This window comes from Syngnathus scovelli, chromosome 16 (genome assembly GCF_024217435.2).
Source record: "Syngnathus scovelli strain Florida chromosome 16, RoL_Ssco_1.2, whole genome shotgun sequence".
In the NCBI taxonomy this organism is placed as follows: Eukaryota; Metazoa; Chordata; class Actinopteri; order Syngnathiformes; family Syngnathidae; genus Syngnathus; species Syngnathus scovelli.
In genome coordinates, this window is record NC_090862.1 from 681,159 (window position 1) to 707,500 (window position 26,342).

A 26,342-nucleotide genomic window follows, 5' to 3' on the forward strand; every position below is an offset into this window, starting at 1 on the left:
TTCATTCTGAAAGCCCATTTCCCCGTGCAGTGTTTTGTTTTATGCAAGTCAAATGTCAAATATCTTTTCCTCCCGTTTGCCGTCTTGTGCCTTTCCCTCACCTGGCTGGCCGGCCGGCCGGCTGGCTGGCTGGCTGGCTGGCTGGCTGCTTTTAGGGAAGCGCTCTTCAACCTGTTGCATTTGTGGGAGACTTTTGTTTGGAGTGTCCATCATTTTGGGGGCATCGACCGGAACACTATGAGAAGCCAAAACATACGTGTTGGCTGTGGATGCCCAAAGCGTGAATTGGTGAATTGGGAGCCAATTAGCAGAGATGAACTTGTGTTTCTCCAAGAGCTGTGTTGCGCCGCTTACTCAAGTGGCACAGCGCCCCCAGGTGGCCTTTGGGTTTTACTGCGGCAGGCATTGCAAAAGCCTGCACAATAGTGTCCTATTCAATTCCTATTTATTTTCTCTGCTCATCTCCTTTTGAAGCCGCCGCGTATGTACTGTATGTATCCACTGCACGCTCATTAGCGTCACTGTCACGGAGGGAGGGAGGGAGGGAGGGGGCGCTACCGGCAGCAGGCTGTTGCGCTTCCTCAAATCTCCACCAGATGTCGTAGTATAGTCAAGAGTGAGGCCTCTGATGTTAGCGTGCTCACAAGTGAAGACAAAATTGAAATGGTAAAGAAAGTTGCTATCTTTTTGTAGACAATGACATTGCGACATTGCAATAGGCAAACATTTCATTGATGCAAAACTCAAGGCATATCAAACAATGATGATTGGCAGCCGGCAGCCGGGAAGCAAAGCACATCTCTCTCTTTTTTCTTCATTCGGTGGAACATAAAAATGCACACACGCAGACTGCTGTTCTGCTAGGCTTCCTGAAATGGCGTGCATGGTGTCTTTGGACATTTTGTGCATGACAGATCACGTAACACCAGCGTCTGTTTCTGACGCTAGGTGGCGGTAATGAGTCGGACGTGTACTTTCAACCTCTAGTCAAGTGTGGCACATCTTCAAAGCGTAAGCACATTTGCCGTTTTGACAAAAATGACCTTCAAATGTCTGCCTCAAGCCTGGCGACAAAATGCCAGACTTCCTGTGTCTTTGCAACCATGACTGCGTGAGTCTTTTCTTTTTTCTTTGTGTGTGTGTGGCTCTACTACTGATAGACACGCATGGTGCTGGGCGGCAGCCGTGAGCGAGGACCTCCGAGAGTGTTCTGCTTTCAGAAGGCATCACGTGGCTAATGAAGTGATGCACATTACAAGTGCAGCCATCCGGCACATTCTCCCGCTATGACCCCCTTTCTATTTTTTTTGCCTCCTTCTCTTCTCCCACTCTGTCACTTCCAAACTTAAATCCTCATCTGGCTTTGAGGCGTGGTGTCGAGCATAGACTGAGATTTGCCGCGGGGGTTGCTGGCGCCGCCGCCGCCGCCGCATGAGGGAAGGGGAACAAATACTTTGGAGCGCCGCTGTGTCTTTGAAGATGTGACTGATCAGATTGGAGGAGGTCTACCTCAGCCCAGCTTTCCTTGCGCTGCGCTCTAGCTACCATTCCTCCAACACCAATTGGCCCATTTGAAAACGTCAGGTTGGCTGCTCAAGCGCCGGCAATATTTGGAGTCTCGGCGAGGGCCCGAGCTTGTTCTACCAGCGCGCTCCCGCTGGTGTCAGCGTGCATGCACACTGCGCTCTCATTTATTTATCTATCCATCCAAGCGGTGTTTGCCTCCCATCACCTCCCGGTCATCTCAACAAGAGTTGTTGTTGTTGCTAGCTTACATAGCAGCTGAGGTGACGCCCCCCCCCCCCACCCCACCACCCCCAGCCCTGCAGCCCTGCAGCTCAGTTTGCTCAATATTGTCATGTTTGAGCCACCTCCAGCTTTTAGTCTGGAATAAAAGCACCCTCACTTGATCTTGTCAAGCCGTAAAGCTGACAGAGAAGCGAAAGAGCCGTCAAAGCCCGTCCGTCTCGGAGTCGGTCGCCCTTGAGCAAGAAGTTCTTGCAGCCGGTCGGTCGCCCGCCCGCCCACTAATGTGTCAATATGAATTTGTAAGCACAGCGCCCCCACGCTCCGGGCTCGTTCCTTTGACGCATCCCCGGGGAGTGTTCCCGTCAAACGGATTCCCACCTGCTGGGAATCCGTTTTGCTCTTGCTGAGCCACATGACTGCAATTGCTTTTTATTTGCTTATTTATTTGACCAACAAAACATATTTCTTATTGGCCAAGGAAGAAAAGCGTTGTTGTGTTGATTATTTTGAAATTAGATATGCAAATACATTGAGTAGTGGTTGTTCCGTGAATTCGTCAAATAGTGTGTGCGTGCGTGCGTGCGTGCGTGTGTATGGAGCATAGACAGATACATAGATGGCATCCACGCGGAATGGAGAGCAGTAAATGCAGATCAAATGTAAGAAATGCAAGCACAACCCAAAAAAAACTGCAGTCTCCATACATCACAACACAGTGACAAAGATCCACAAAGTCAACAAATTTACTGCCGCTGTCACCGACGCACTTTGCGCTGCCGCCGCCGCTGCTGCTGCTGCCACTTCCCCAAACAAACAGCAGGCCAAATGAGAAGAAGGCCAGTCACACTCTGGCCATTGTTGTCCCTTAAAGAGACGCAGCGACATGACAGTATGCACCAAAATGATGATACTACTTTAGAAAGGCTATTTATTGTATTTCACTCTGCTTTATTATTTCTGATCAAATCACTACCATGCTGTTTTTGTTTATTGAAAAAAAAAAACATTCAAAATATATACTTTATAATATAAAGATACGAAAAATTAGAAATCAGCCAGCCAGCCAGCAGCCAGCCAGCCAGCCAGCGAGCCCAGCAAAGCCAACTCATTGCCACTCGGAGATGTGACAAAAGTGCAACTCGGAATGTCGTAAACAAAGACGTGTGGGAAATTTGTACACCGGGCCTCTGACGACAAATGGCGATAAACGCTACAAAACTGGCTCGTGTGCGTGCGTGCGTGCGTGCGTGCGTGCGTGCGTGCGTGCGCCAAGGCCCTGCAGAGAGAGAAAGAGAGAGAGAGAGAGAGAGAGAGAGAGAAGCTGTCATTAGCGACGCTTTTAAGCCTCTTTGCTTTGCACGCTCGCCTGTCGTGGCTCGTGACAAAACACCACGGAAAGCTTTTAGGTGTCATTGTGTAGAGTGAAGCGCGCGCGTGCGTGCGTGCGTGCGTGCGTTTGTGTGCGTGCAAACAAGTTAGGAGGGAGAACAGACAAAGGCTGTTTGAACCCACTTAATGATCTTGTTGATGAAGAAAATAGCACTTTTGAAACTTTTTTCCAAGGCTTGGAAATAAAACAAGTTTACGGCAATAGTCCTTCCGAGAGGTGTTAATAATCGACGGATAAAGATGCTGGTAGTCGATTTGAGACATAGTTGTGTGCTGATAATTAATAATAATCTTTTTTTTTTTTTTTCCTTACTCAGTTTGTTTTTAAGCCAACTTCATACAGAAATGAAGGTAACGGAAAGTCTTTGACTTGAGTTTCCTGAACATCCAAAATGGAGTCTGCTGCCTGGACAATCACCATAATAACAAGAGTAATATTCTTGCCGTGATGCTCGGCAGACGCCGAAAGTGGACAGCTAATGGAAAGGTCTTCCTTCTTTCAGCACACAGTCATCAGTCTCCAAGCCTTCACGCTTCACAGCCCCCCCCGAAAAAAACCCCCACTGAAAATAGCTCACAATGACTAACAACATTTCGGAGGAGCCGTCAAGCTGCATCAGTGTCAAATCTGCTCACCCTCACTCCACCTCACCCCCCCCCCCTGTGAGCGACATCGGCACATGATTATGTCATCAAAGAGGCAAGTCTGCCAAAGAGAATAAAACGGAAATATGGAATGTCAGCAGCAGTACGACGAGGCAGGAGCCACGGCGCGTAATGTATGGAAAGCGTTGCCATACATTTCTTTCTGTCTTGCACGTCGGTCGGTAAGAGCAGTCGTTGGCGTGATGGGAAAGGGCGGCCGCGTTGCCTTCGTGACCACGCTCCGTTCCACGTTGGTGCATTTCACACACAAGGGCGAGATGGGAAAACACTAAGTGAGTGTCAGGTGCTAAACTTCACAGCCAGCGCACCAGCAGACATCTCTCTCTTTCTCGCTCTCGCTCACTCACTTTTTCACAGCTCCGTTCGTAGTTCCAAAGGCGAAGGAAAAAATTGACATTTGGTCTGCCTTGTAGCTGCCATTTCCACACAAATGCGCAACATTACATGGGGGGGGGGGGGAGGCCAAGCGTGCTTTTTCAGAGCAACATAACGCTGTTTAATTGTGCACCAATGTATGTAGGTAGGTATGCAATGTTCCATGACCACCAAATTTTTATATGACCGCTGTGAAATTGCTGAGCGGAGGAAATATCAATATTTGATGTCGGTCTAGCCTCACCGTAGCGTCAATATTTAATGTTGTTGCGTTGCGCCTCATCGATAAAGTCGTCGTACGATGGCGGCGAAACATATACACGGTATGATCCATATTGTATTTTGGCTTTTGAGCGCTCGTAAGAGTAAAGTGAGCTCGCCGGCGTTAGGTGAGGGAATAGGATTTGATTATTCAGCTGACACCTTGTTGCTGTTGTTGTTGTTGTTGTTGTTGTTCTTTCATGCCCCAGGTGTTATTTCTTATGACGTGTTCTTGCCAGTCATGAAAGCACGCGCTAGGTTTGCCGTTAGCTTGGACAAAGGGCCTCTTAAATGAAGGAAGGAAGGAAGGAAGGAAGGAAGGAAGGAAGGAAGGAAGGAAGGAAGGAAGGAAGGAAGGAAGGAAGGAAGGAAGGAAGGAAGCCTCTGAGATTAGCTATGCATTGCCTGCGGGAAAAAGCTGAGATCACCAGGGATGTATGTTGAATTGATGATGAGTCATCATTCACCTGTGGACCTACATGAAGACATGCACATAGGTGGACTCTTTTGGGGGTTTTTTTTCCCCCTCTCTCGCCTCCCTCCCTCCCTCCCTCCCTCCCTCTTTAGTAACAACAAAAGATGAAGCGTGGAATTTTTGAGTGGCCTTAATGGGCAAAACGAGCAGCATTTTGTTCCACAGCTCAGATCACGGCAACATCATGAGAGAGAGAGAGAGAGAGAAAGAGAGCGAAAGAGCTCACGCTTGGCCACTCATCTCACGCCGGCGCTCGCAAAATGCCCGCCGGCCCGCCTGCCTCTCTCACGATCGCAATTGCGAGTGCCAACGACTTTGTGGTTTGTGAGTGCACATCATCTGTTGCCATTGTTTCCATTGAGGCGCTTGGCTTGTTGTAAATCCGCCCACTCTGCCAAAAACACCAGCACGGGTCGGAAGGTCCTCTTATTAACTTAACTCTTATTGTTGGACGACAGAGGCTTGCGCACGACTGTAACACGAGCTGTACACCATATTTAACGTGTGCTAAATGTGTACATTTGTAGGCATCAATTCTTCAGGTGCATCATTTTGCGCATGTTCAGGGCCGCCCTATCTAATATTAGGCCACCTTTGAATAAGTTGACACGCCAGCGAGCGAGCGAGCGAGTAGTCCTGGTGGTGTCACGCACGGCGCAGCGTCCTTGCAGATGCTTGACATTGTTAAAGGCTCGGCTGGCTCGGAGCACAGCGAGAAAAGTCATGCAAAGTTTGCAATTATTTACCTTGCACAAGCTGCTGTTGAGCAACCGCGATGTGCTCATTACTGCCTGCGCACGGATAATGACATGAAGCTTTCAAGGTGTGTGTGTGTGTGTGTGTGTGCGTGTGTGTGTGTGCGTGTGTGTGTGTGCGTGTGGGCTGACACGCTGTCGCTTCTTGACTATTATTTTTTTCTTTCTATTCTTTCTTTTCCCTTCCTCGGAGTCGGCATGCGCCTCCTCCACCCAGGTGGGAGTGATGAAGAACCCTTTCAGCATGGCCTTAATGACATTAGTTGTAAATCTGTTTTACAGGCACTGAAATTTGAAGCCGGCTTCTCATTGAATAGCATGAGAAAGCCTCCCTAAAATGTGGGCTCTGTTAGACTGAGAAGGAGAGCAGACATTTCTAGAAAAAGAAAAAAAAAATCGAGATTTCAGTCACTGCCGGGAAAGCCGAGAAGTGATGACGGAATGATGAGAGAATTCCCCCCCTCAAATGGACAGGCGGCGGGCGGTTCTCCTTATTCTTTACTCTATCTCTCAATCTGCTTCATGAATATTTCACGCACAGGCGCCGTTCTGGAGAACCGAGGGCTTTTTTTTTTGGCGACTGTTCTTCGGCAAGGGAAGCTTGATATAGAAATGTTTGATAAGTCAATTTGTGTTTTCTTTGAAGTGGTAATAACGACCACTTGTCACGTCCTGGCAGCGCACCATTCAATGGCACTGAAAGACCTCGTTTTGTGGAAATGGGTGGAGCAATAAGAATGTACCACTCTGAGCATTAACCTAGTCAAATTGGAAAAGAAGTCTTCTCGTGTATTTGATTTTTTTTTTTGGGGGGGGGTAATATTTGTACACTTTTGCTGAAGATAAATGAATACGAATGTTTTGTGTTCACAATTGATGATGATCTAATGCAATGCAAATTTTAAATGACATTTCATTAAGTGTTGATTCTTCTTGCTAGCAGTTTCTTTCTTTCTTTCTTTCTTTCTTTCTTTCTTTCTTTCTTTCTTTCTTTCTTTCTTTCTTTCTTTCTTTCTTTCTTTCTTTCTTTCTTTCTTTCTTTCTTTCTTTCTTCCTTCCTTCCTTCCTTCCTTCCTTCCTTCCTTCCTTCCTTCCTTCCTTCCTTCCTTCCTTCCTTCCTTCCTTCCTTCCTTCCTTCCTTCCTTCCTTCCTTCCTGGCAGCCGTGACATTTGACTGAATCCTTTTGTTTTGGCTTCTTCCCCTTTATTGATTTGATTTGATTTTTTTTCCTTCTTCTTCTTCTTCCCCCAATGCAAACCTCGTACGCAAATGTTCCGCCACGGCCGGCTGATCACTTTTAATTGATTCTTCTGCTCGAAAATAATTATGGCGTCCGAGGCAGATTGAAGACAAATCATTTTCCACAACCGCAGCCGGCGTTAGAGAGCCGCACTGACGGCTGGTTTTAATGAGGGCGCAGCACGTGGGCAGGCGGGGGTGTTTGCCGCCCCCCCTCATATTCTGTCAGGTCAGCGGTCATCATCTTATTCTCTCGCTCTTCCTGCCGCCTTCTCGCCAGATGTGAGCAAATGTGGCGTGCGTGCTTTCTTCAACCAACATAGCAAATGTCCGCTGCCTTTCTTTCTATTTTTAGTCTTATGAGATTTGAGGAAGTCTTGCGTGATTCAGTACAACTCGCCAGAGTCTCACATGACTGGAGCGAGTATCAGCATCATGTTGAGAAAGTCTGAGATTGGAGTCTCATGAGATTTGACATGGTGGGTGTCTAATCCTGATTTACCTCAAGTCCAAAAAGATCTGAGCAAGTCGGGCGTGATTTGACGATGAGATTTGAGGAAGCCTTGCGTGCTTTAGCTTCGGGAATTTCAAGTCGTCTTGACATTTTGAGAAGTCTCACCAGATTTACGGATGTCACGTGAGACTTTGTAGTCTGGCGCGATTGAGCCAGGGAGCCAGGGAGGGGATTTGTTCGCTATGTGATGATTTATTATTTATTTCTTTTTTAATCATCCGCCCGTCACCTTTCACTGACTTCTTGCTTGCAAACAAACTGTGCGCTCGAGCGTGTGCGTGTGTGCGTGCGTGCGTGATGCTGAATAACAAATAGCATCTTTTGGCTTTGACTCTGATAATTAAAGAGCAGTGTAAGAGTGAAAATGTTTTTCGAGGTCTTTGCAAGGGCATGTCTCATTGAGATCTTTTTTTTCTTTTAATATTTCCTTGGCAAGTGGAAAGTTTGAAAATATTTTCCTTGCACCAATCACCATGGAATTGGATGGAATGGATATATGTGAGCAGAAAGCCGGCCAGCCAGGCAGCCAGGCAGCCAGCCAGCCGGCCAGCCAGCCAGCCGGCCAGCCAGCCAGCCAGCCGGCCAGCCAGCCAGCCAGCCGTTCTGAGCAAAGCCTCCCCCCCCCTGGAAAATGAGAAACAAAAAATGATGTTGCTTGTATAGGATGCAACAAAAAGTCTGGGCTGTTGCGCAAAATGGAGCATGAAGTTAGCCATGTTACGTTTGCTCTTTTCTAGCCGCCACTGCGCTACCACATTTTTCTAGTGTTTGCTTTTATTGTTACATTGTCACGGTGATCACAGCCAGAGTGCTTGTTGTAATAGTGGCGAACGGCTGGCCCTCAGTTGTTGACTCAAAAGGCGGAAAAGTGCCACTCCGACTGGGGAACCCATGGGGGCACGCCCGTCGGGCTCATTAGCTCGCTTAGCTCCGTGCAATGGAAGTGAAAGAGCTTCTCCCACCAGTGAATTGCCATGAACGTTTCTTGACGCTTGTGTGACGGTTCATGTTGTAGGAAGATTGAAGTGTCGCTTTCAAAGATAAATCAACTTGTTGGCTTGATTGAAGATCAAACTTTCTTTCAGGTACCTTACCAAAACACCTTTTTCATGAAGTCCATTCAGCCATAGTGACTCTTTCACTGGATTGAAATGAACCTTGTGCATAATCAAGTCTTGAAAGTGCGGAGATGAACATCATGTATTCACGCGTGCGCGTCAGCCCGGGCCCGGTGCAGCCTTGTGTGAAATTGCCACCGACGTTCATCCGTTCTCGCGTCCGTTTGTTCATCGGCGCCGCGTTGCATCTTCAAGGCGGCTGGACCTTCTGACGAGCCTTCAAAGGCTTCCGCTGAGCCGCCTGTCCCAGTGAGAGATTACTGCGTGACGGAGCGCCAATCCATTGTCAGGGAACAATGACATTTAATTAAAAGCACAACAAAGCTAACGCGGAGGTGGCAGAGCTGGGACCTTACCCGGGACACGCTCCCGACTTTAAGACTTGGCCTCGTACTGGGGAACACAAAAAGTCAATGGAACATTTCAAGACCCGTCACTGGAGGGAGGGAGGGAGGGAAAAAGAGAGTTCTGGCCCATCTATCAGTTGTAAAAATGGAATGCGGCCTTTGAGTTTTCCCACCTCAGCATCCGTGCGAAAGCTTGTTTGTTTCTGTGGCGCGCAATGGAGCAGGCGGGAGAGGCTCCACTTCCCCAAATGAAAATGAATGGAACGTTACCATAGCTGCCTTTGGATGAGAGCTTCTACCGTGTGCCGGCAATTAGCTTGAAGCATACAATACCTTATATAGTCATGCGGTATCATTCCTCATCCAAAAGATGAAAAATACACTTAATGCGTGCGACAGGCAGAAACATGACATGCGACGCCACGCCACGCCACTCCACGCCATGTCCTCCTTTTAAGCAGAATTGATGTGGGCGAGGCGAGGCGAGGCAACCATCTTGGAGAAATGTCAGCGCCATCATTCAAACGGAAACTTGATGTTATATGATGACCTTTTACACGCCCCCTTCCTTCCTTCCTTCCTTCCTTCCTTCCTTCCTTCCTTCCTTCCTTCCTTCCTTCCTTCCTTCCTTCCTTCCTTCCTTCCTTCCTTCCTTCCTTCCTTCCTTCCTTCCTTCCTTCCTTCCTTCCTTCCTGGATGGACGTTTTTTTTATTGTTAAAAAAAAAAAGAAATGTCTTCACCTTGTGCTCTTTAGCGAGGTCATAATCAACCATTGTACATTTTCTTTGTCTTTCTCCCTGGGTGGGGCGCCGTCACCTTTAGAATAGCGAGCAGCGCTGTCGAAAAAGAAAAATGAGTCGGCAACACCAGCACGCAGTCGCTCGCTCGCTCGCTCGGGTCCAAAAGGGCCTACGGTGAAATATTTGATGTGCGCAAATGAAAACGGGCTTTTCTGTTTATTCAGCATTTTGATAAGAAAAGGAGCGAAAAAGAAGCCGCAACTGTTTGAAAATATTCCTTTAGTTTCTTCCAATTGCTGCAGGCAGGCAGGCAACCAGGCAGCGACCAACATTTATGGCATGGCACATGTTTAAAGGAAGATTTTTGGAGGTCTTTGTGCGTCAAAGAAAAGAAAAGAAAATAAAAGAAAAGAAAAGAAAAGAAAAGAAAAGAAAAGAAAAGAAAGATGGCCTCAGATGTTAGCCACACAGAGCCCTCTGCTGGCTTCAACCAAGTCAGCTCCTCATCATTTGAATACACTTACTTTTATTTCTATGTATTCATATGAGATGACCTTCTGATCTCCAAAATGTTGTGTTTCTTTCCTTCTTTTTCTTTTGAACGCATTGCCATCCTCGCATACTGTCATGTTTTGTTGCGGCGGCAAACAAATGAGGATGGAGGCAGGGGAGAAAGGGGATGAAGGGGCATCTTAGCGCAGCGACGGGGGGGGGGGTGAGGAAGGGGGGTGGTCGCTCGCTCGCTCGCTCGCGGCTTGTGCTGCGGGAAGCAGAAGACGAGCCAAAGCGGAGGGAGGAAGACACGCGGGAGTCAAGGCAAGCCATGGAAAGTGGCAAAAGAGGAGGAGGAGCACAGAGTTGATGCATTGGAGTATTTTTAGAAGGCAGGCAGGCGAGCGAGTGAGCGAGCAAGCGAGAGCGAGCGAGCGAGCAAGCGAGAGCGAGCGAGCGAGCGGCGGCGGCTTCACGAGGACAAAGTCGTCCGTGTTGTTGTGGTTGCTTGCTTCCCCGTCTATAGCCATTCTGTAGCCTTGCGCTCCAGACCTTCCAGCCAGCCAGCCAGCCAGCCAGCCAGGCAGCACGTGGAAGTCAAACAAGTGAGAGCGCAGACGCTGGCTGACCGTAATGCCGCCAAAAGCCGGCAAACGGTACGACGGAGCCGCTCTGCTCTGCTCTCATTGATTTCATTAGCTTCTCATCTCACGTTTGTCACCCTCCTCCCCCCACCGCTCGCTGGTTTGTATTCCGTCCTCCCTCCCTCCCTCCCTCCTCTGGCATCCCCTCTTGCTCGCTGTGTCACACAAGCCGAAGCCGCCGCCGCAGCAGCAGCAGCAGCAGCAGCAGACACTCGTCAATGTCTTCCCGCTGAGCCGACAGCGCCGGAAGGGACCAACAAGTCGGCCGAGCGAACCTGCGCGGGGGCACCTCGGCGGCCGGCGTCCTTGCGAGCCGCAGCCGGAAGGGTGATGGTCCGGCTGTGGATTTAGCCTTGACCCTGGAGCTCCATGTGGGCGGCAGCCCCGCAAGCCGGGCTGGGAAATGACGCCGTTCCCGCGGTGGTAGGAGCCCTGTGGGCGGCGGTCATGGCGCGAGAGGGGCGCCTTCACCCGTCAAGCCGGGCGCACGCTTTTGCTCTGCTGTCACGGACGCGCCTCCACGGCCTGAGGCAAGTGTGCGTCCCCGGCGGCTCGCTGGGCCGAAGGGTCTTGTGGCTCCTGGCGCTGTGCGCTTCCCTGGGCCTGCTGCTGTCCTGGTCCTCCAACCGGCTGCTGCACTGGATGTCCTTCCCCACCTACACCCGGGTCCACACGGAGTGGGCCAAGGAGCTGGCCTTCCCCGTGGTCACCATCTGCAACAACAACCCCATCCGCCTCTACAAGCTCACCAAGAGCGACTTGTACTTTGCCGGACACTGGCTGGGCCTGCTGCTGGCCAACCGCACCGTCCGGCCCCTGGTGCTGGACCTGCTGCAGGAGGACCGCGTGGGCTGGTTCGGCAAGCTGTCCGACTTCAGGCTCTTCCTGCCGCCGCGCAACTTTGAAGGCACCAACTTGGAGTTCATGGACCGGCTGAGCCACCAGTTGGACGACATGCTGCTGTCCTGCAAGTACAGAGGGGAACCTTGCGGGGCTCACAACTTCTCGTCTGTAAGTCGACCACGCGCGGCACCGTTCGTTGGGTCCCGAGGCCGAGTCGCCCACCGTGGTGGCTCACGTGCTCGACCGAGTCCAAGTCTGTAGATGAACTCGCTGGCTGGCTCGCTGGCTGGCTGGCTGGCTGGCTGGCTGGCTGGGAAAGCTTCCGCTGCTTTGTCACGGAGCGTCATTTAGGTTTGAGGCTCGACTCGCCGACCGAGTTGATCGGCTTGGACAAAAGCCTTCCACGGCTTGGGTCATTATCGTTTCTTTTTTACGGCGAGCCATTATTGCAATTACGCGCGGCCCATAGAAGCCTTTGATGAATAGCGTGGAACAGGCTGAGCTAGGCTGTCTTTGATTTGGCATGTTTTAAAAGGGGCCAGGTTGCTTTTCCAAAAATCCAAATTTGGCCCTTTCCGAGCTGTTGGGGATCACTAAAACGGTGAGGCCTCTTGTAATGATCCGAGTCCTTAAAAGCACGTGCAAATCAATGGCGTTGTGACAGCCCGTTAGAGCCAATCGTTACAGCCTCACTTGCTGGAAGAGGCTTGCAACCTGTGCTGGATGGATCATTTCAAGCTTCAACAGAAATAAATGTGCCATCTTTTCACTTCCAAGAGCCAGCGTGGTTTCAAAGGGAAAACAAAAAGTTGGAGCCTGTGTGGGCGTTACTACGCTTATTTTGGCTCTCTCCTCCTCCTCGCATTGTTGTTGTATTGGTGACAGCCCAAAAGCCCACGAGATGCATCAGTCCGCCCGCCCGCCCGCCTGGCGCTGAAAGGGCTTCAATAACTCCCTTCCATTAGCTTTCAGCTCGACACGTGAATGCCGAGTTAGCTTTGATAAAGTTGTGTTGAAAATGAGGTCGTGCGTGCACGTCATCATGGAGGACGTCGACGAATCCAACTGGCCTAATTGAAAGTGAACAATGTGGTTATGTCGCCTGAGAAGTTGTGATTTGAAGGGGCTAAAAAAGCCCGGGAGACCAACGGAGAAAGCGCTCCCACCTGCAACTCCAGCAATTAAACAGCGTGATACGTGATCCCGCTTGGCAACTGGCGTAGAATGAAAGGTTTTTTTCCTCCGCCCTGAGGCCAGCCACTATTGTTGGCTATCTCCATGCACTCAAGGTGTTTTTTTCCTTCACGACTCACTCTGCGGGGAGTGGCGTGCTTGACATTTCTCGTTCTTTCAGCCTGATGTTTCCATTGTAAAGCCGCCGTTAGTGCCAAGTAGCACCGCTACTGGATGGCTCCGCCCACGGATGGTGTCGGGTATCGCCGCCGCCGCCGCAATTGAGGGCGGTCAGAGTTCAGCTTTTGACAAAGGTAAGCTGCCGGGCTGGCTATCCACTCACTTGTCTGTGGGTCGGAATGGCGCCTGTCGAGTTGGTAGTGCACACGCGCGCAGTCATGAAGGATGCACCCCGGTGTTCACCGCGGGCTGACCTTTTTCTGCCTGCCACCAAGTGCGAGATGGATCCAGTTCAGGCTAAAGCCACGCCGGGCGGGCTCTGGTGGCTGGCCACCATCTCGTTAACCTTTTTGCCCTTCCCGCGATCCAATTTCCCACTCCGGCATTTTGGCTGTTGTGATTGAAAAGAACGGTGGCTAATGGCGGCCAGGTAGCCAGCCCCCTTCAACACGACTGACACGCTGCTGCGGCGGCGGCGGCGTAATGACAAATAGCATTGTTCATTTTTGTCGCTCTCAAGCAACATTTTTGGCGAATGCTCCTTGGTTGACCGACCGACCGACCGACCGACGGCAAAAAAACCACGCTGCCTGTTTCCAATATATCGCAGCGCCCACCACGCTAATGTTTCTTCCCTTTTAGGCCTTCAGGGCAGCAAACGCCCACACGAGCGAGCATCACATTGGATGCAGTTTGGAGTTTTACTTAAGCGCCCAAAACTTGCCACTGATTTCACTCTGAATTTCCAAACCTTTTGACTCGATGTGAATGCTTCAGTGGCTAGTTGTTGACAAAACGGCAGCTCGGCCAAAATCAGGTGCGGGCCTCTGATGATGCGCCTTCATTATTGTCAAACGGGGTCACGGTGTTCCCGCGCGTTCGTCGTCCTCCTGCTGACAGCCAGGGAACGGAAAGCGCCGGCGGCCAAGCAGGACAAATGTCCATGGCTAATCGCCCCGGCGTCCTTAAGCGTCTTTGCTGTCTGGCGCTCTGCAATTAAAGAGCGAGGAGTTATGCGGGCGGGCTCGTCTTTGCCGGCGACTCGTCGAAGGCGATGGATGACCCGTGAAAGAAAGCGCCGATGCACACGTTGCCGTTTGGGATTGGAAGCCCTTTATGAAATGAAACTGCAGCTGTTGTTTTGTGTGGTCGGAACGCGCAGGATGTTGCTCGTACAATTGAATCTCTTGGGAAAAATCACAGCCATCTTGAAACACTTGCTGTTTTTTCTTCTTCTTCTTCTGTGTTAAACACAAGCGCATTCTGCCACCTAGTGGTAGGAAATTGGCTTCTGAATGGACCTTTTTGGCATCAAGTGACCTCGTGCATGTGAAGCGTTTGCTCTCGTGCGGTCCCGACAGTCATGTTTTAGTGTGTGAATGTGACTTTTTCTCATTTCTGCCGGTCTGAGCGCCGAAAGGCCTTATCTTTCTCATACACTGGCTTCTTTCATCCGCATTCCGTGTGGGGTGGTTTGGTGGCGCAGAAGCGCCGCAGTCGCTGTCTTTTGTGCTCTTTTATCAGCACGAGGCAACTTGGCCCTTTGGCAATGATCCCACCGGGAGGCGGGCGGAACATATTTGCTATCTATCAAAAAACTGAAGAAAAAGCTGTCTACTTCCCCCCCCCCTCCTACTGCTCCTCTTTATCTTTCCAAATGAGAGGGGGAAAAAACCTTGATGAGAGGCGATTTGTGGCGCCTTCCAACTTAGCACTCAGGAGCACTCGACCCGCACTCCAATTCCCACTCGATGCGCTGGCCGCGTAGTTCGTTAGTCTCCTCGAAGCGGAAGGTTGAAAGTGAAGGTAAACAGCGAGGAGGAGCTGTTGAGCTCCTGTCAATAATTGAACAAGCTCAAGCACTGCTATCGTCGTCTTTGCAAAGAATGGAGGGAGGCAGGGAGGGAGGGAGGGAGGAGGCCATTTGCACTCATGCCTTATGTGTGTGTTTGACAGCTAGCTCCCTTTCATTTTGTCACCCTTCAACCCCACTGTGTGTATAAACAAACTCAATTCCACATCATGGAAAGAAACAGTCAAAAAGGCCTTCAAAGGCAAACTGCTCCCAATCCTGATTGTATGTCGAGCCACAAAAAAAAAAAAAAACACCCAAATAGTTGGCTAGTTTAGTTTGAAGATGACTCTTTAGGGTCATTTTTTTGCAATTTCCACTTGTCCCTCAAGGACACATTACTTCCAAGAGATGATGAGACAACCCACTCGTTTCACTTTTTTTTTGAATTTTTTTTTTTATTTAATATAGCCCCCACAGCCTTTTTAACTTCACATGAGGAGACTGACCCCAAAAAATGTATCAATCAAAATGTCAAGGCACCATGCCTGAAAAGACATTTTGACATAAAACGTGGACGCCTAAGATGTCAAGCTCGGATTGAGAACAAATGTTTTGTGGGTAATGAAGTCTGCTTACTTTCCAAACTTTTCCCAACAAATTTCACATTTTTAGAAGCAACTGTTGATCCAAACTCTGACTGGCACATCTGTGTGTGTGACCTTCTAAGTAACCTCCAGGGGCGGCACACATGCTACTCCCCCACCCAATGCAAATGTCAAGCAGCACGGCCAGGACGCTCATTTGTCTGTCTCCGAGGTCACTTGACAAGTGGGCAAACTCCGCCGTAGCGGGTGTGAGCACTTTTCTGGGGCCAACTATAACTTGGGCCGTTAGTGGATGGTCAAAGACGACCGGCTACTATTCACATAAGCAATTATAAGCACTCTATTTTGTATTTGTGGCCTCATTGGCTTTTCCGCTCAGTTGGGTCCGCTAGGCTGTTGGGTTGGGTCTCCCACGTGCCGTGCCGTGCCGTGCCGTGCTGTGCCGCGAGCCGCCGTGGCAGCGGCGCACAGCAGGGAAATGTGCTAATAGGGTGTCCATATTTCCCGACTCCCGCTGAAGACACCCGTGGGAGTCGGCGTAATGAGCCGGCGCCACCTCTGCCCGCCGAGTGATGCGGATTACAATACTTGGCGTTGGCATCCGTCTGGCGAATGTCGCTGGTGGCAATTTGACCCAGAGCGGGAGGAATCGCATGGGAGACTCCTGCCCGGTAGTCGGTCGTTTGGCAAAGCAGGCAGAACGGAGACATATTTGTCTGGCTGCCTGCCTGGCTGCCTGCCTGCCTGCCTGCCTGCCTGCCTGCCTGTTTTCTTCCCGCTCTCGGCGTGAGACGCTCATTTCACATGAGTCATGAATAACAAGAGGGGCATCTTAGTCGCCTGAGCAACAGAGCAGCAATTTAATTTCAGCTATCTGCGTGAAAAGAAGCCAGGAGTTTCCAAATGAGTTTCTAAAAGTCGTTAGGAGGAGCACGCTCCTAAACAGAACAATTCAAGCCGCTGCTGGCCGATGTTTGTTTTGGATGTTTTCAAGGTCTTTCTTGGTGGGTCGTTGCAGATGCCAACCGAATGTGAAGTTGCTGAGTCCAACTGGTTTCGGCAACAGCCGCACTGTGACAGGCGATATGAATCATTTACATTCACCGGTCGGACTCCCTTCCTCCCTCCCTCCCTCCCTTCCTCCCTCCCTCCCTCCCTTCCTGCTTGTTGATCCCTGCGATATCACCACCCCAAGTCCGTCTCTGGAGTCTGATCCAAATAAGCAGTGTTGCCAAGGTAACGCTTAGGGCGCCTGCCTGCGTGGCTGCCTGCGTGCATGGCTGCCTGCCAGCCAGCGTGGCTGCCTGCCAGCCTGCGTGGCTGCCTGCCTGCCTGCGTGGCTGCCTGCCTGCGTGGCTGCCAGCCTGCCTGCGTGGCTGCCTGCCTGCGTGGCTGCCAGCCTGCCTGCGTGGCTGCCAGCCTGCCTGCGTGGCTGCCTTCCTTGTATCGCGCTGACACTTTGTCCCCTGTTAATTCCGTGGGAATATTCCAACGCACGTCACCGGGATGTGGCGCGTCTCTTCCGACCATTGACTTTGACTCGAGGACTCCTTTCAAGCAACGTGTGAGGAGGCGAGACGGGGATACGTGTCCTTGGATCCTTTGAACGCGTTCGCTATATAAACACCGACACACACACACACACACACACAACTTTGTGGAGTGACCAATGTCAAATTAAAGAGTAATATTAGTGGATGCAGACAACATGATCATCATTCATTTTGTGATAACCTGTTGACCGAAAACAGTAAGGATGCGCTATTGACATTGCTGCTGTTTTGGTTAGCAACAGAAGTCAAATGGGCTCAGCAATGAAGTTGACCTCGGTGAAGTCGTACGCTCTGCAATTGTTCCCCCCCCCCCCCAATAGTGTCATTCTAGACTAGCAAAGCACTGAATGGTGGAAGTGCACTCCCAGAGAGAGGGTGAAGCAACCAAATGAAAAATGGTAATTAAAATAACATGATCACAATCCCTTTTCTTCCTGGCCACCGTTGGATTTCCCCTGTCATGGTGATTAGTTTCAGGTGACGGCTTTTCTCCCCACCTTGAATGAAAGTGACTTGGATATTAGCGCTTTTCCTGTTTTGGCGCCAGCCCCAGTTAGCCAGCCAGCCAGCCAGCCAGCCAGCCAGCCAGCCAGCCTGCCTCACTGCAAGCGCTGACAGGCCACTGTTTTGTCACTCAGATCCTAACCTAAGCCCAGCGAGCGCTGCGCTCCGCTCCGCCTGAGGCTTGTCATTTCACTTACGTATAATAGATCTGGGCGGCTGTCGTCCATCCCCGGTAGCGGGGAGGACAGAGTGCTCTGTTGTCGCTGCTTATTTGAGGCTAATGATGCCGCTGTGGTAGGTCAAGGGCAAAGGTTTTGTCAAACAGCTTTTCCTTATGGAGAATTTTCATCTTGTGTGGATAGTGGAATTCGTATGTTTTTTCTTTTGCTCCTGAAGATAGATGACTCCATTTTGTAAATGCTTGCATCTTATTAAGCTACTGGCTAACATGCTCGCTTGTCACGGTTACGCAAATCCTCTTCTTCAGTGGGGATGCGTCTGGTTCTTGTCAAACATCAACGCGTGCTCTCGCTTCATCTATTTTGAGAGCGTCCCGTGGAGCTAGTCCCTTCATTAGCCACGCTCTGCGATGATGCGCCTACTCGTCGCAGACTACCGTTAAATAATTCCCACTCACCTTCGCTCAAACTCGACAGACAGGAGGAGGGAAGTGGCGAGGAGGGTAGGACGATGCCGCGCAATTAGCTTAAGCCGCGCCTTAATATTTCACAGCGTATTCAGATCACTATGTGGAGACCCGCCAAGACGCCTTTTGTTATCGTTTGCAAGTCAATAAGAGGCGAGCATGCGGCGCAAACGATATTCTCACCAAACTAATTGCTAATGACTCACGCCTTATGATGAAGGAAAAAAGGAAGAAATCACGCTGCACAGGGAACAGCTATGTCTATCCATACCTGATTTCAATCTGATGTAATCAGTGTGTAGTTAGCGTAATGTGACCATGATTTGACCACACCCCCTACCTACTAGAGGTTTGATAACCCAAGATTTTTTGGGTGTGCGTGCGTGCGTGCGTGCGTGCGTGCGTCACTCTTTGTTGGCCGACCACTCATCATCATCATCATCATCATCATCATCATAACCACCACCAGCATCATCGTCATCGTGAAGGCAGGCATGAATTTCACATTGTCGCCAGCTTGCCTGTGATTAAACTGAGAGTTGGACAGCTGTGAAATAGATGTGAAAAAATCCAATGAAACACAGTCTGGTCTTCTCCAGTGAGCACCAAAACATCTGTTGAGCATTTTGAAATTCTGCAGGCATTTGGAAGCATTGCAGAGCCAAGCTGTGTTGTGGCCATATGAGATAAAACAGTGAGCTGTTCAAAATTGCAAAGTGCATACCAATAGAAAACAAGGCAGCGTACTGTCAACCTCATGCGAAACACAATGTGGTGTTGAAATCAAGTCTCAGCCGTGCGTGCGGTTGTATCCCGCGGCGGGCGGGCGGGCGGGCGGGCGGGCAGGCGCGTCCCACCTTCAGGCCTTTCCGAGCGGAACGGCTGAGCCGTGCCGGCGCATCTTTGAATCTCCCAGGCAGGCCGGCCGGCCTCTGCACGTGCGTCATTGTGACATCATTGGCGAATGATGTCACAATGACATCAGCAGCACTCGGAAAGGGACGTACGCGGGTGATAGGCGGGTGACGGGAGGCGTCGCCCGTGTTTGATGTTTGATGCATGTGGACAAGTGTCCACTCTTCTCATGTTCTGACGAGAGGAAAAGCAGGCCAAGCTGTCACACTCCTCATATTTATTTTCTTCCTCTCATCTATCATTGAGCGAGCGAGCGAGCGACTGGTCTAGCTGTCGCTTACCTAATGAGTGTGTTCCCCATTTAACCTGAAAAAGTCCTGGCTGGCTATTGGAAAAGGCCCCGAAATGGCATCCCTCCCTCGCAAACTGGTATTGCAGCAGATCCCGGCCGGGAGCATGCCGTGTGAGAGGGAGGTGAAGCGTCATCAGAAAAGACACGACGGCCATAGTCGACGTGAAGTCAATCCTCCTTATCGGGACTGCCACGTCTCTTCGTGATTTATTTATTTGCTCCCGCTATTTCGCAGCTGTCAGAGCGGCAAAGTGAAGAGCGAGCGTTTGGATGAGAGGGGTGGCGGCACGGCACGACACGCGGCATGGCGCCACGCTGCATGGCAGCGTCTAGGCAGACGCTAAGCCAAGCAAAATAAGTCCGAGACACTCGGGCCCATCTTAAATGCATTGCGCGATACGGTCGACCTGGGGAAAAACCCGTAGTTGACAGCTCAAAACACCATTTTGTCGCAAAAAGGTTGACGCTCAGCTCGCTATCAAAAGTCATTATTCAAGGTCATGATATTTATCTCCAAACGTTGTATTTTACAAACGACTGCGTACATTGAGCTGTTAGTGTTCCTCTTTCCATTCTATCGGACCACCAAAACATTGTTTTGACCCTCAAAGTTGTTGTCGTTCACCAAAATGGATGGACCTTGGGGATGTACGTCAGCACATTTTTCCAGGACATTTTTTAAACTATAGTCTGTGTTTAATTTCTCTCAGAGTTCATTCAAATAGTTTGTTTCCGCCTGCTCGCTTTGCGCTGATGGCACAAAATGGCCGACAAGCACTCATTGTCTCCGAAATCACAAATGGGCAGCCAAACGGAACGTTTGATTCTTTTTGTTAGCCTATTTTGCGCATTGTGTGTGGGCGGGCTCTCTCTCTCTCTCTCTCTCTCTCTCTCTCTCTCTCTCTCTCTCTCTCTCTCTCTCTCTCTCTCTCTCTCTCTCTCTCTCTCTCTCTCTCTCTCTCTCTCAATGCAATGCTTCAGCCGTAAGATAATTGTTGTGAATGCGCTGCTTTCCAAGCGGTGGCCATCATGGCAGGCAGGTCCAACTGCTTGGAAAAAAAACTAATAACGGCAAATGGTTTTGGTTCTTGGCAAAATGAAAATCATTTCAAAGTGGCGGCACTTAATGTAACCATTTTTCCAAAACCTCAGAGAATGACTGGTTTTCATTGACTTGAATTGTTTCAAGCAAGTGTCAAGCAGCCTGCTGAGTGGGCTCATTGGCACGCGGTCAACAATTAGCCTCCACCGCTAATAGCCATAAATTTGCACGGCACAGTGGGCAGGCATCATGGCACATTTTCGAGCTTTGAATTGCGTTCTCTTCTCTTCTGTAAAGTCCCACCGTGTCTTTAAACAGCTCAGCAGTCGGCTCACGGCCGAGAAGGCCTTTGCGCTCTCGCTCCGACGTGCCTCCTTTTTTTAAAAAGAAATGATGCGTGTCAGCCCGCGTCTCTCGCTGGCTGCTCCGGAAAAGTTACATCCCCCTTAAATGCTTTTGTGACTACTGTTGGATTGGGGAGCGAGCGCCTTCAATCGCAAGTGAAGGGAGTCTGTAGTAAAAACTCCTATCAGGAAGTTACAAACGAGAACAGAAGATTGGCTGTAAATTGGATTGGCGTCATCCGTGACTTTACTTTTGCTATCAATTACACCAGTAATGGATTTAGGTGTCTGTAACTTTTTTTTTTTTTTTTTTCAGTCCGCAGCTTGTGCACCAACATGCTGTGTACTTAGGTCACGCTAGCAACGGCTGAGGCCTTCTTCGTATCCGTCCGGCTAACTAAGAGCCGTGTAAGTTTGAGTTTGCCGGCTGCGTCTGACAAATAATTCAAAGTCAGATGTAAACACACGAGCGCGTAAACACAGTTTTTAGTGATGGCAAGTCTTTTCCCGCCCGTGGTGCGCTTTTGCGGCGCCATCGGCGGAGACCTCATTTTTCACTGATCTCCCGGCAGGTTTAAACATATTCAATAAGCCGGCTGAATGAATAATTCAGAGCTGCAACCTGTGCAAAGGCCCGAAGCGCGACTTCCTCCCAAATTCCTATTTTCAGCATCCCGCTGCTTGGCCTTTCAATCTCCCTCGCTGCCATTCTCTGAATATTGTCAATGCTCGATAGGAACACAGCCGTGCGGACAGCCCGCCCCGCCCCGCCCCGCCCCGCCACGCCACGTCACGCCACGTCTGCTCTCAGCCTCTAATTCCTTCGCAATTATGAAAAGGTTTTTTCCAGCAAGGCTTCTTGAGTTTTTTTTTTGTGGGTCTAATCATGCCAACCAAATGTGATGATGCTAAGAGACAAATTAGGCGTTGAAGCCCGTGGCTCCTTCCAAGCTTTAATTTCCCCCAGGATGAACCCACCTGCTTTTGTTGTAAGTTTCCCTTTCCTTCCAAACTTTCCCTTCCAACGAGGCACATGACCGAACCGCAACGTTCGTTCGTTCGTTCTCTGCTGAGCATTAAAGACGAGGGTTTGTACCGCCGCCGACATGAAAACTAGCTCATCGTCATACGCAAGTTATGCAAGCAAGTGTTTGATGCTGATTGTGCTTTCGTATTATTTCTCTGCAGGAGCGTTGTGCCGTGGCCAGATAAAGCAGTTCTCGCTTGTCTTTGATGCTAACACAAGACCCAATGTTTGACTTTCTTTTCGTTCGCCTTGCAGTTGTCTTCTATTTCCGTGCCTTGAGAAAAGAATCATAGCTGGTCATTAGAGATGAAACGGTTTCCTATATTTGCCTATATTTGCTCTCTAATCAGCCAACAGTTGACGTCGGTCCAAAGTCAGCGTGACGAGGATAGACGGGATCCAAAATGGATTTTTGCTTCTCCCTCTTGGCAGTAAACTTGTCTGAGTCGTCAGCGTCCCACCCGATTTGGTCTTATGCTACGATTGTGAAGTCTTTGCCGGCCGCAAACATGATCAGACACACTTGGTTCCATTGTAGAGATGGACTCCTGCTCGCTCGCCATCTTTGTCATTGTCTGGCGTCCGTCCTTTCACGTCAGCCGGCCGGCCGGCCGGCCAATTGGCCGGTACCGGCCGGCCTGCCAGCCAGCCGGCCAGCCAGCCAGCCAGCCGCCCTGCTTGAATGACGCGTCCGTCCACCTTGAGTTACCGATCCAACCGTTGGAATACTTTTAGATTTGGCTCTCCAATCCCGGAGGAAAGGAAAAGAAGCGTGCGGAAGGTCCAGGCAAAAAGGCGCTCTTTAAGCCAAGGAGACTCTCACATCAGCAAGTGAATGGAATCAATCACTCGTGGCGGCGGCGGCACTTAATAACGACACTCCTGTCGCGACCTTGCAAATGATTACTTCCTGGAGGTCAAAGAGCCCGCTTGAAGAGTCAAGCGCAGGACAGTCACACTGATAATTGGGCCAGATAGATTGGAGCATTTTCTCCCCACAAAGGACGGATTAGAGGATGATTATCCGGATGGCTTCGTCGACCCGCAACAAAAGTCTCGGGAAGCCATGCCGAAGAAGACACCGCCCACCGCTACGTACACAAACGAACAACGTTTGCATTTGCGTCCTTGCGAGGAGGCAAACTTGTACGAGGGCTTCATTTGGAAGAATATATGCGGCTTGCAGCGCTCTTGTTGTTTATGGTTATTATAATAACCGTTATTATGGGGTACGCTTATCAAATCTCACATGGTCGATAAGCAAGATGCATGACGACTAATGACCGGGGATAAATCAAGACTCTTTGCAAATGAAACCCGACCATCATGTAAAGTATGCAAATAGCCGTGGCGCTAGAGGAGCAGTTGAACCAGTGACCGTGTTCTCCAGAGACAATCAATGGCCTCTTAAAGAGCGAGCGAGCGAGCAAGCGCCCGCCCGCCCGCCCGATTGAATCACCTCTCCCCTCACTTCATTTCCGCTTTTATTTCACTCACCTCTTCCAGAAAGTTCCGTCAAGTCAATGCGGCATGGCTTCCTGGTAGATTGACTCCGGTCCAATCAACTCCATCCCGTCAAATTTTGCCCGCTGTTGCAGTCTCGTGTCCGTCCCGGCTTTTCTTTTTTATAAAACCATTACAAGCCATCCAATATTCATGCGCTGTAAAACATGCAGCACAAAATGGTCGCACGCTAGCCCGTCGTCATCATCATCATCATGAGATAAGAAGAGGAAAGTTGGCACGGTGGATGAGCGGGTGACAGCAGCAAAGGTATCAAACCATGAGCACGGAAGCAGCAAGCCAGTTAACGTCAAAACATTCCAGATGACTCTTTTAGCCTGCGTTCTTTATATAAAATGGATTCTTTTTTTTGTGTTTTTTTTAACGATGCAGCAAGCAACAGCTTGGCAACATTTCTTTCTTTCTTTCTTTCTCTCTTTCTTTCTCTCTCTCTTTTTCTCTTTCTTTCTTTCTTTCTTTCTTTCTTTCTTTCTTTCTTTCTTTCTTTCTTTCTTTCTTTCTTTCTTTCTTTCTTTCTTTCTTTCTTTCTCTCTTTCTTCTTTTTCCACTGTGATTATATTTCAATTTTCCCACTGTGTGTTTTATCCCTGCAGATAAAATGAATGGTCGTAATAATCCAATAAGTTTGACAACTCTCACTCGTATCATCTGATAAGTGCTCCTGGTGTGTCGTACGCTTTTATTACCATGCAGCTGTTGAGCCAAGCTGGGAAAATAAATAAACACACAAGTGATGAATTGACCATGAAATGGTCAATTAATGACTGATATTAAATTGGATGTAGCTTGATTATTAGCATGCGTCGCGCTGGAAGACCGATCGTGGAGATAATGAGCTCTATTGTGCTTTTAGCCCAGCCGGATGAGATTGGAGCGCGTTTGGCGTGTCTGGAAACGATGGCATGTCAGAGTGTGTCAGCATATCGTTCCGTCTCAGCTAATTGAGACGGCACGTTGGTTTCGGCATTCCACATGTACAAATGTAGCGGAAGCGCGGCCAGAAAATGACATTTGAAACAGCACGATTATGCTCATCTTTTTTTAATATGACATTCGTATGAAAATAGAGGCCCACTGTACAGCTAAAAATTCTCAAGGAGTCCAATTATTGCCCCCCCCCCCCCCCCCAAAAAAAAAAAAAGTATCTCCTGTTGAAATAGCACTACCACCGAGCACTTTGTCTACTCAGAAGACTGCCTTGATATGTTAGCATAGCAAGTGTCGGCAGGCTAAGATTTGGTCTATTGAGCGTACAATTTGTACGTATACGTTCACTATGCCGTATGAGTCCATTTCCTGAACGTTATCATGACGGTGAGCCACTTTGATTTGTTGTTGTTGATGATTGGACTGCACCTTCTCAATGAGCTTCTTGTACTGATGGCAGACGGGGGGGGGGGGGGGGGGGATCATAAATCGCACCCTTTAAGCGGCATCCGCGCCGGCTGAGCCCGATGCTGATGATGCGCTTTAAGGCGGCTATTGCAAAGGGACGTCAGAGCCAATCAATCCCACATTGATTTTTTTTCTGTCCGACACAAAGAACTCTTTGTCCTCACCGTGTTCCGGTGTAATTTATGGCAGTTGAGGAAACCAGGGGACAGACTTTAAATGTCTTGTTTACATGTTAATGATGATGATGATGGCGGCAAGTACAAAGGCGCTGGGAGGACAGTGTCGTCGCGGCGACTGATAATGAGCGCGGGGAGCCCGTCACCTCCCCAACCGTCATGTGTTTAACGAGGTCGGCAACCCGCTGCGCGCTGAGCTAACTGACTTTTAATTGCTGTCTGATAACAACACACGCACACGCACACACACGCAAACACAAAACACTTGCATATAGTGCCCGATTTTTTCTCAATGCTATTGTTTCGATGCTGATGTCTCTGATGCCGTTAATATCCTGTGAGTCATGAAAAATGTCCAAATGCTTTACAATTGCTGGCTGCCAGCGAATAAAAACAAAAAAGACTTTAGTATTTGAAGGGAATTTGAGAGATGTGTTAAAAAAGTCAGCGTGAAAATATCATCTCACGAGTCGTGACGAAAACCCCCTCTATCTTTTCTCCATCAGCACGTGCATTTGAAAGCATTTGGACAGCAGAGCGTCGGCCTCGGGCGACTTGCGACACTTTACAAGGGCTCTTTCTATTTATTCCTTTTGCGCCGCACATAAATAAATGTTCTTGACATTTCAAATGTCACCTTGAAGAACTGCCGTGAAATGTCAGCGTTAGATGATTGCCTTCTTCGCATATGTGTCATTTTCGACATATTGAAGGCAAGGGGGAAAAAACAAAAGAAAAAGTGGCGCTCCATCTCAATAATAGCAATAATAGCAATAATGGCATGTCTGCTCTGGCACTCTCACAATTGGCTGGCAATCGTGAAGCGGCCGGCCCGTCACCAATTTTGTCTGAAGCCCTGAGCACACCCTCCATTTACCTCCGTCTACCAATACTCTTGACCCTCAGTCAATAAAGTAAAGTAAAAAAAAAAAAAAAAAACACATGTTCTAACTTTCCCTAATGGTGCTCATTTAAAAGCTTACAGAAAATGTTTCTCCATTTTCAACCACCACTGCTTTTGTTCCTCTCCCTTCCGCACTTGGACGATTAGTGTGAACAAAGACACTGGCTAATAATTGATGGCGCAGCGAGCGAGCGAGCAAGCCAGCGGTCGGTCGGTCGGTCGGTCGGTCGCTTTGAGCCCAGTTTGCTCCTCCGATGAGCAAAAAGCTAGGAGAGCGGGCGCTGATTTTGGAAAGGCACAGCAACGACGCGCAAATCCATCAGAGGAATGAGCTGCTGTTATCGCTAAAGCTCCTCTGGTGCTAGCTAGCTAGCTCGCCGGGGGTGCGAAATGAACAGTCGCAACGCCCAAGTCTGTTAAGATCATTTGGCCCATGATGAATAAGACTCTTTCAGTGTTTGCTTTAGCGGCCGAGCAAGTGTTGCATTTATTTCTTGTAAGGACAAATAAGTTAAGCGCATGACACGGTGAGTGAGTGAGTGAGTCTTCTGAATGACTCAGGTTGTTGTTTGCAGCTTTTGTTTGTGTTTATTGCTTCCGTCACTCTTGTTTGTTCTCAGCTTGCAGGTATGAAGCCATCACGGGGATGTTGCCCTGA

The 26,342-nt window shown here is 49.5% G+C and overlaps 1 protein-coding gene across 3 annotated transcripts in view; it reads left to right on the plus strand.

Annotated features, from left to right (window-relative positions):
* Nucleotides 1–26,342, plus strand: part of asic2 (acid-sensing (proton-gated) ion channel 2) — a 61,978-nt gene that overhangs the window by 21,240 nt on the left and 14,396 nt on the right. For 2 of the 3 annotated variants that reach the window (XR_007486768.2, XM_049745129.2), the window contains exon 1: nucleotides 10,375–11,777. The exons of the other annotated variant lie outside the window; for it this stretch is intronic. Coding sequence is in view for 1 of the 2 variants with exons in the window: in XM_049745129.2 (XP_049601086.1) it covers nucleotides 11,136–11,777 (642 nt within the window). In the remaining variant the exon portion in view is untranslated. Of the gene's footprint in view, nucleotides 1–10,374; nucleotides 11,778–26,342 lie in introns of those variants that run through there. 3 annotated transcript variants of the gene reach the window in all.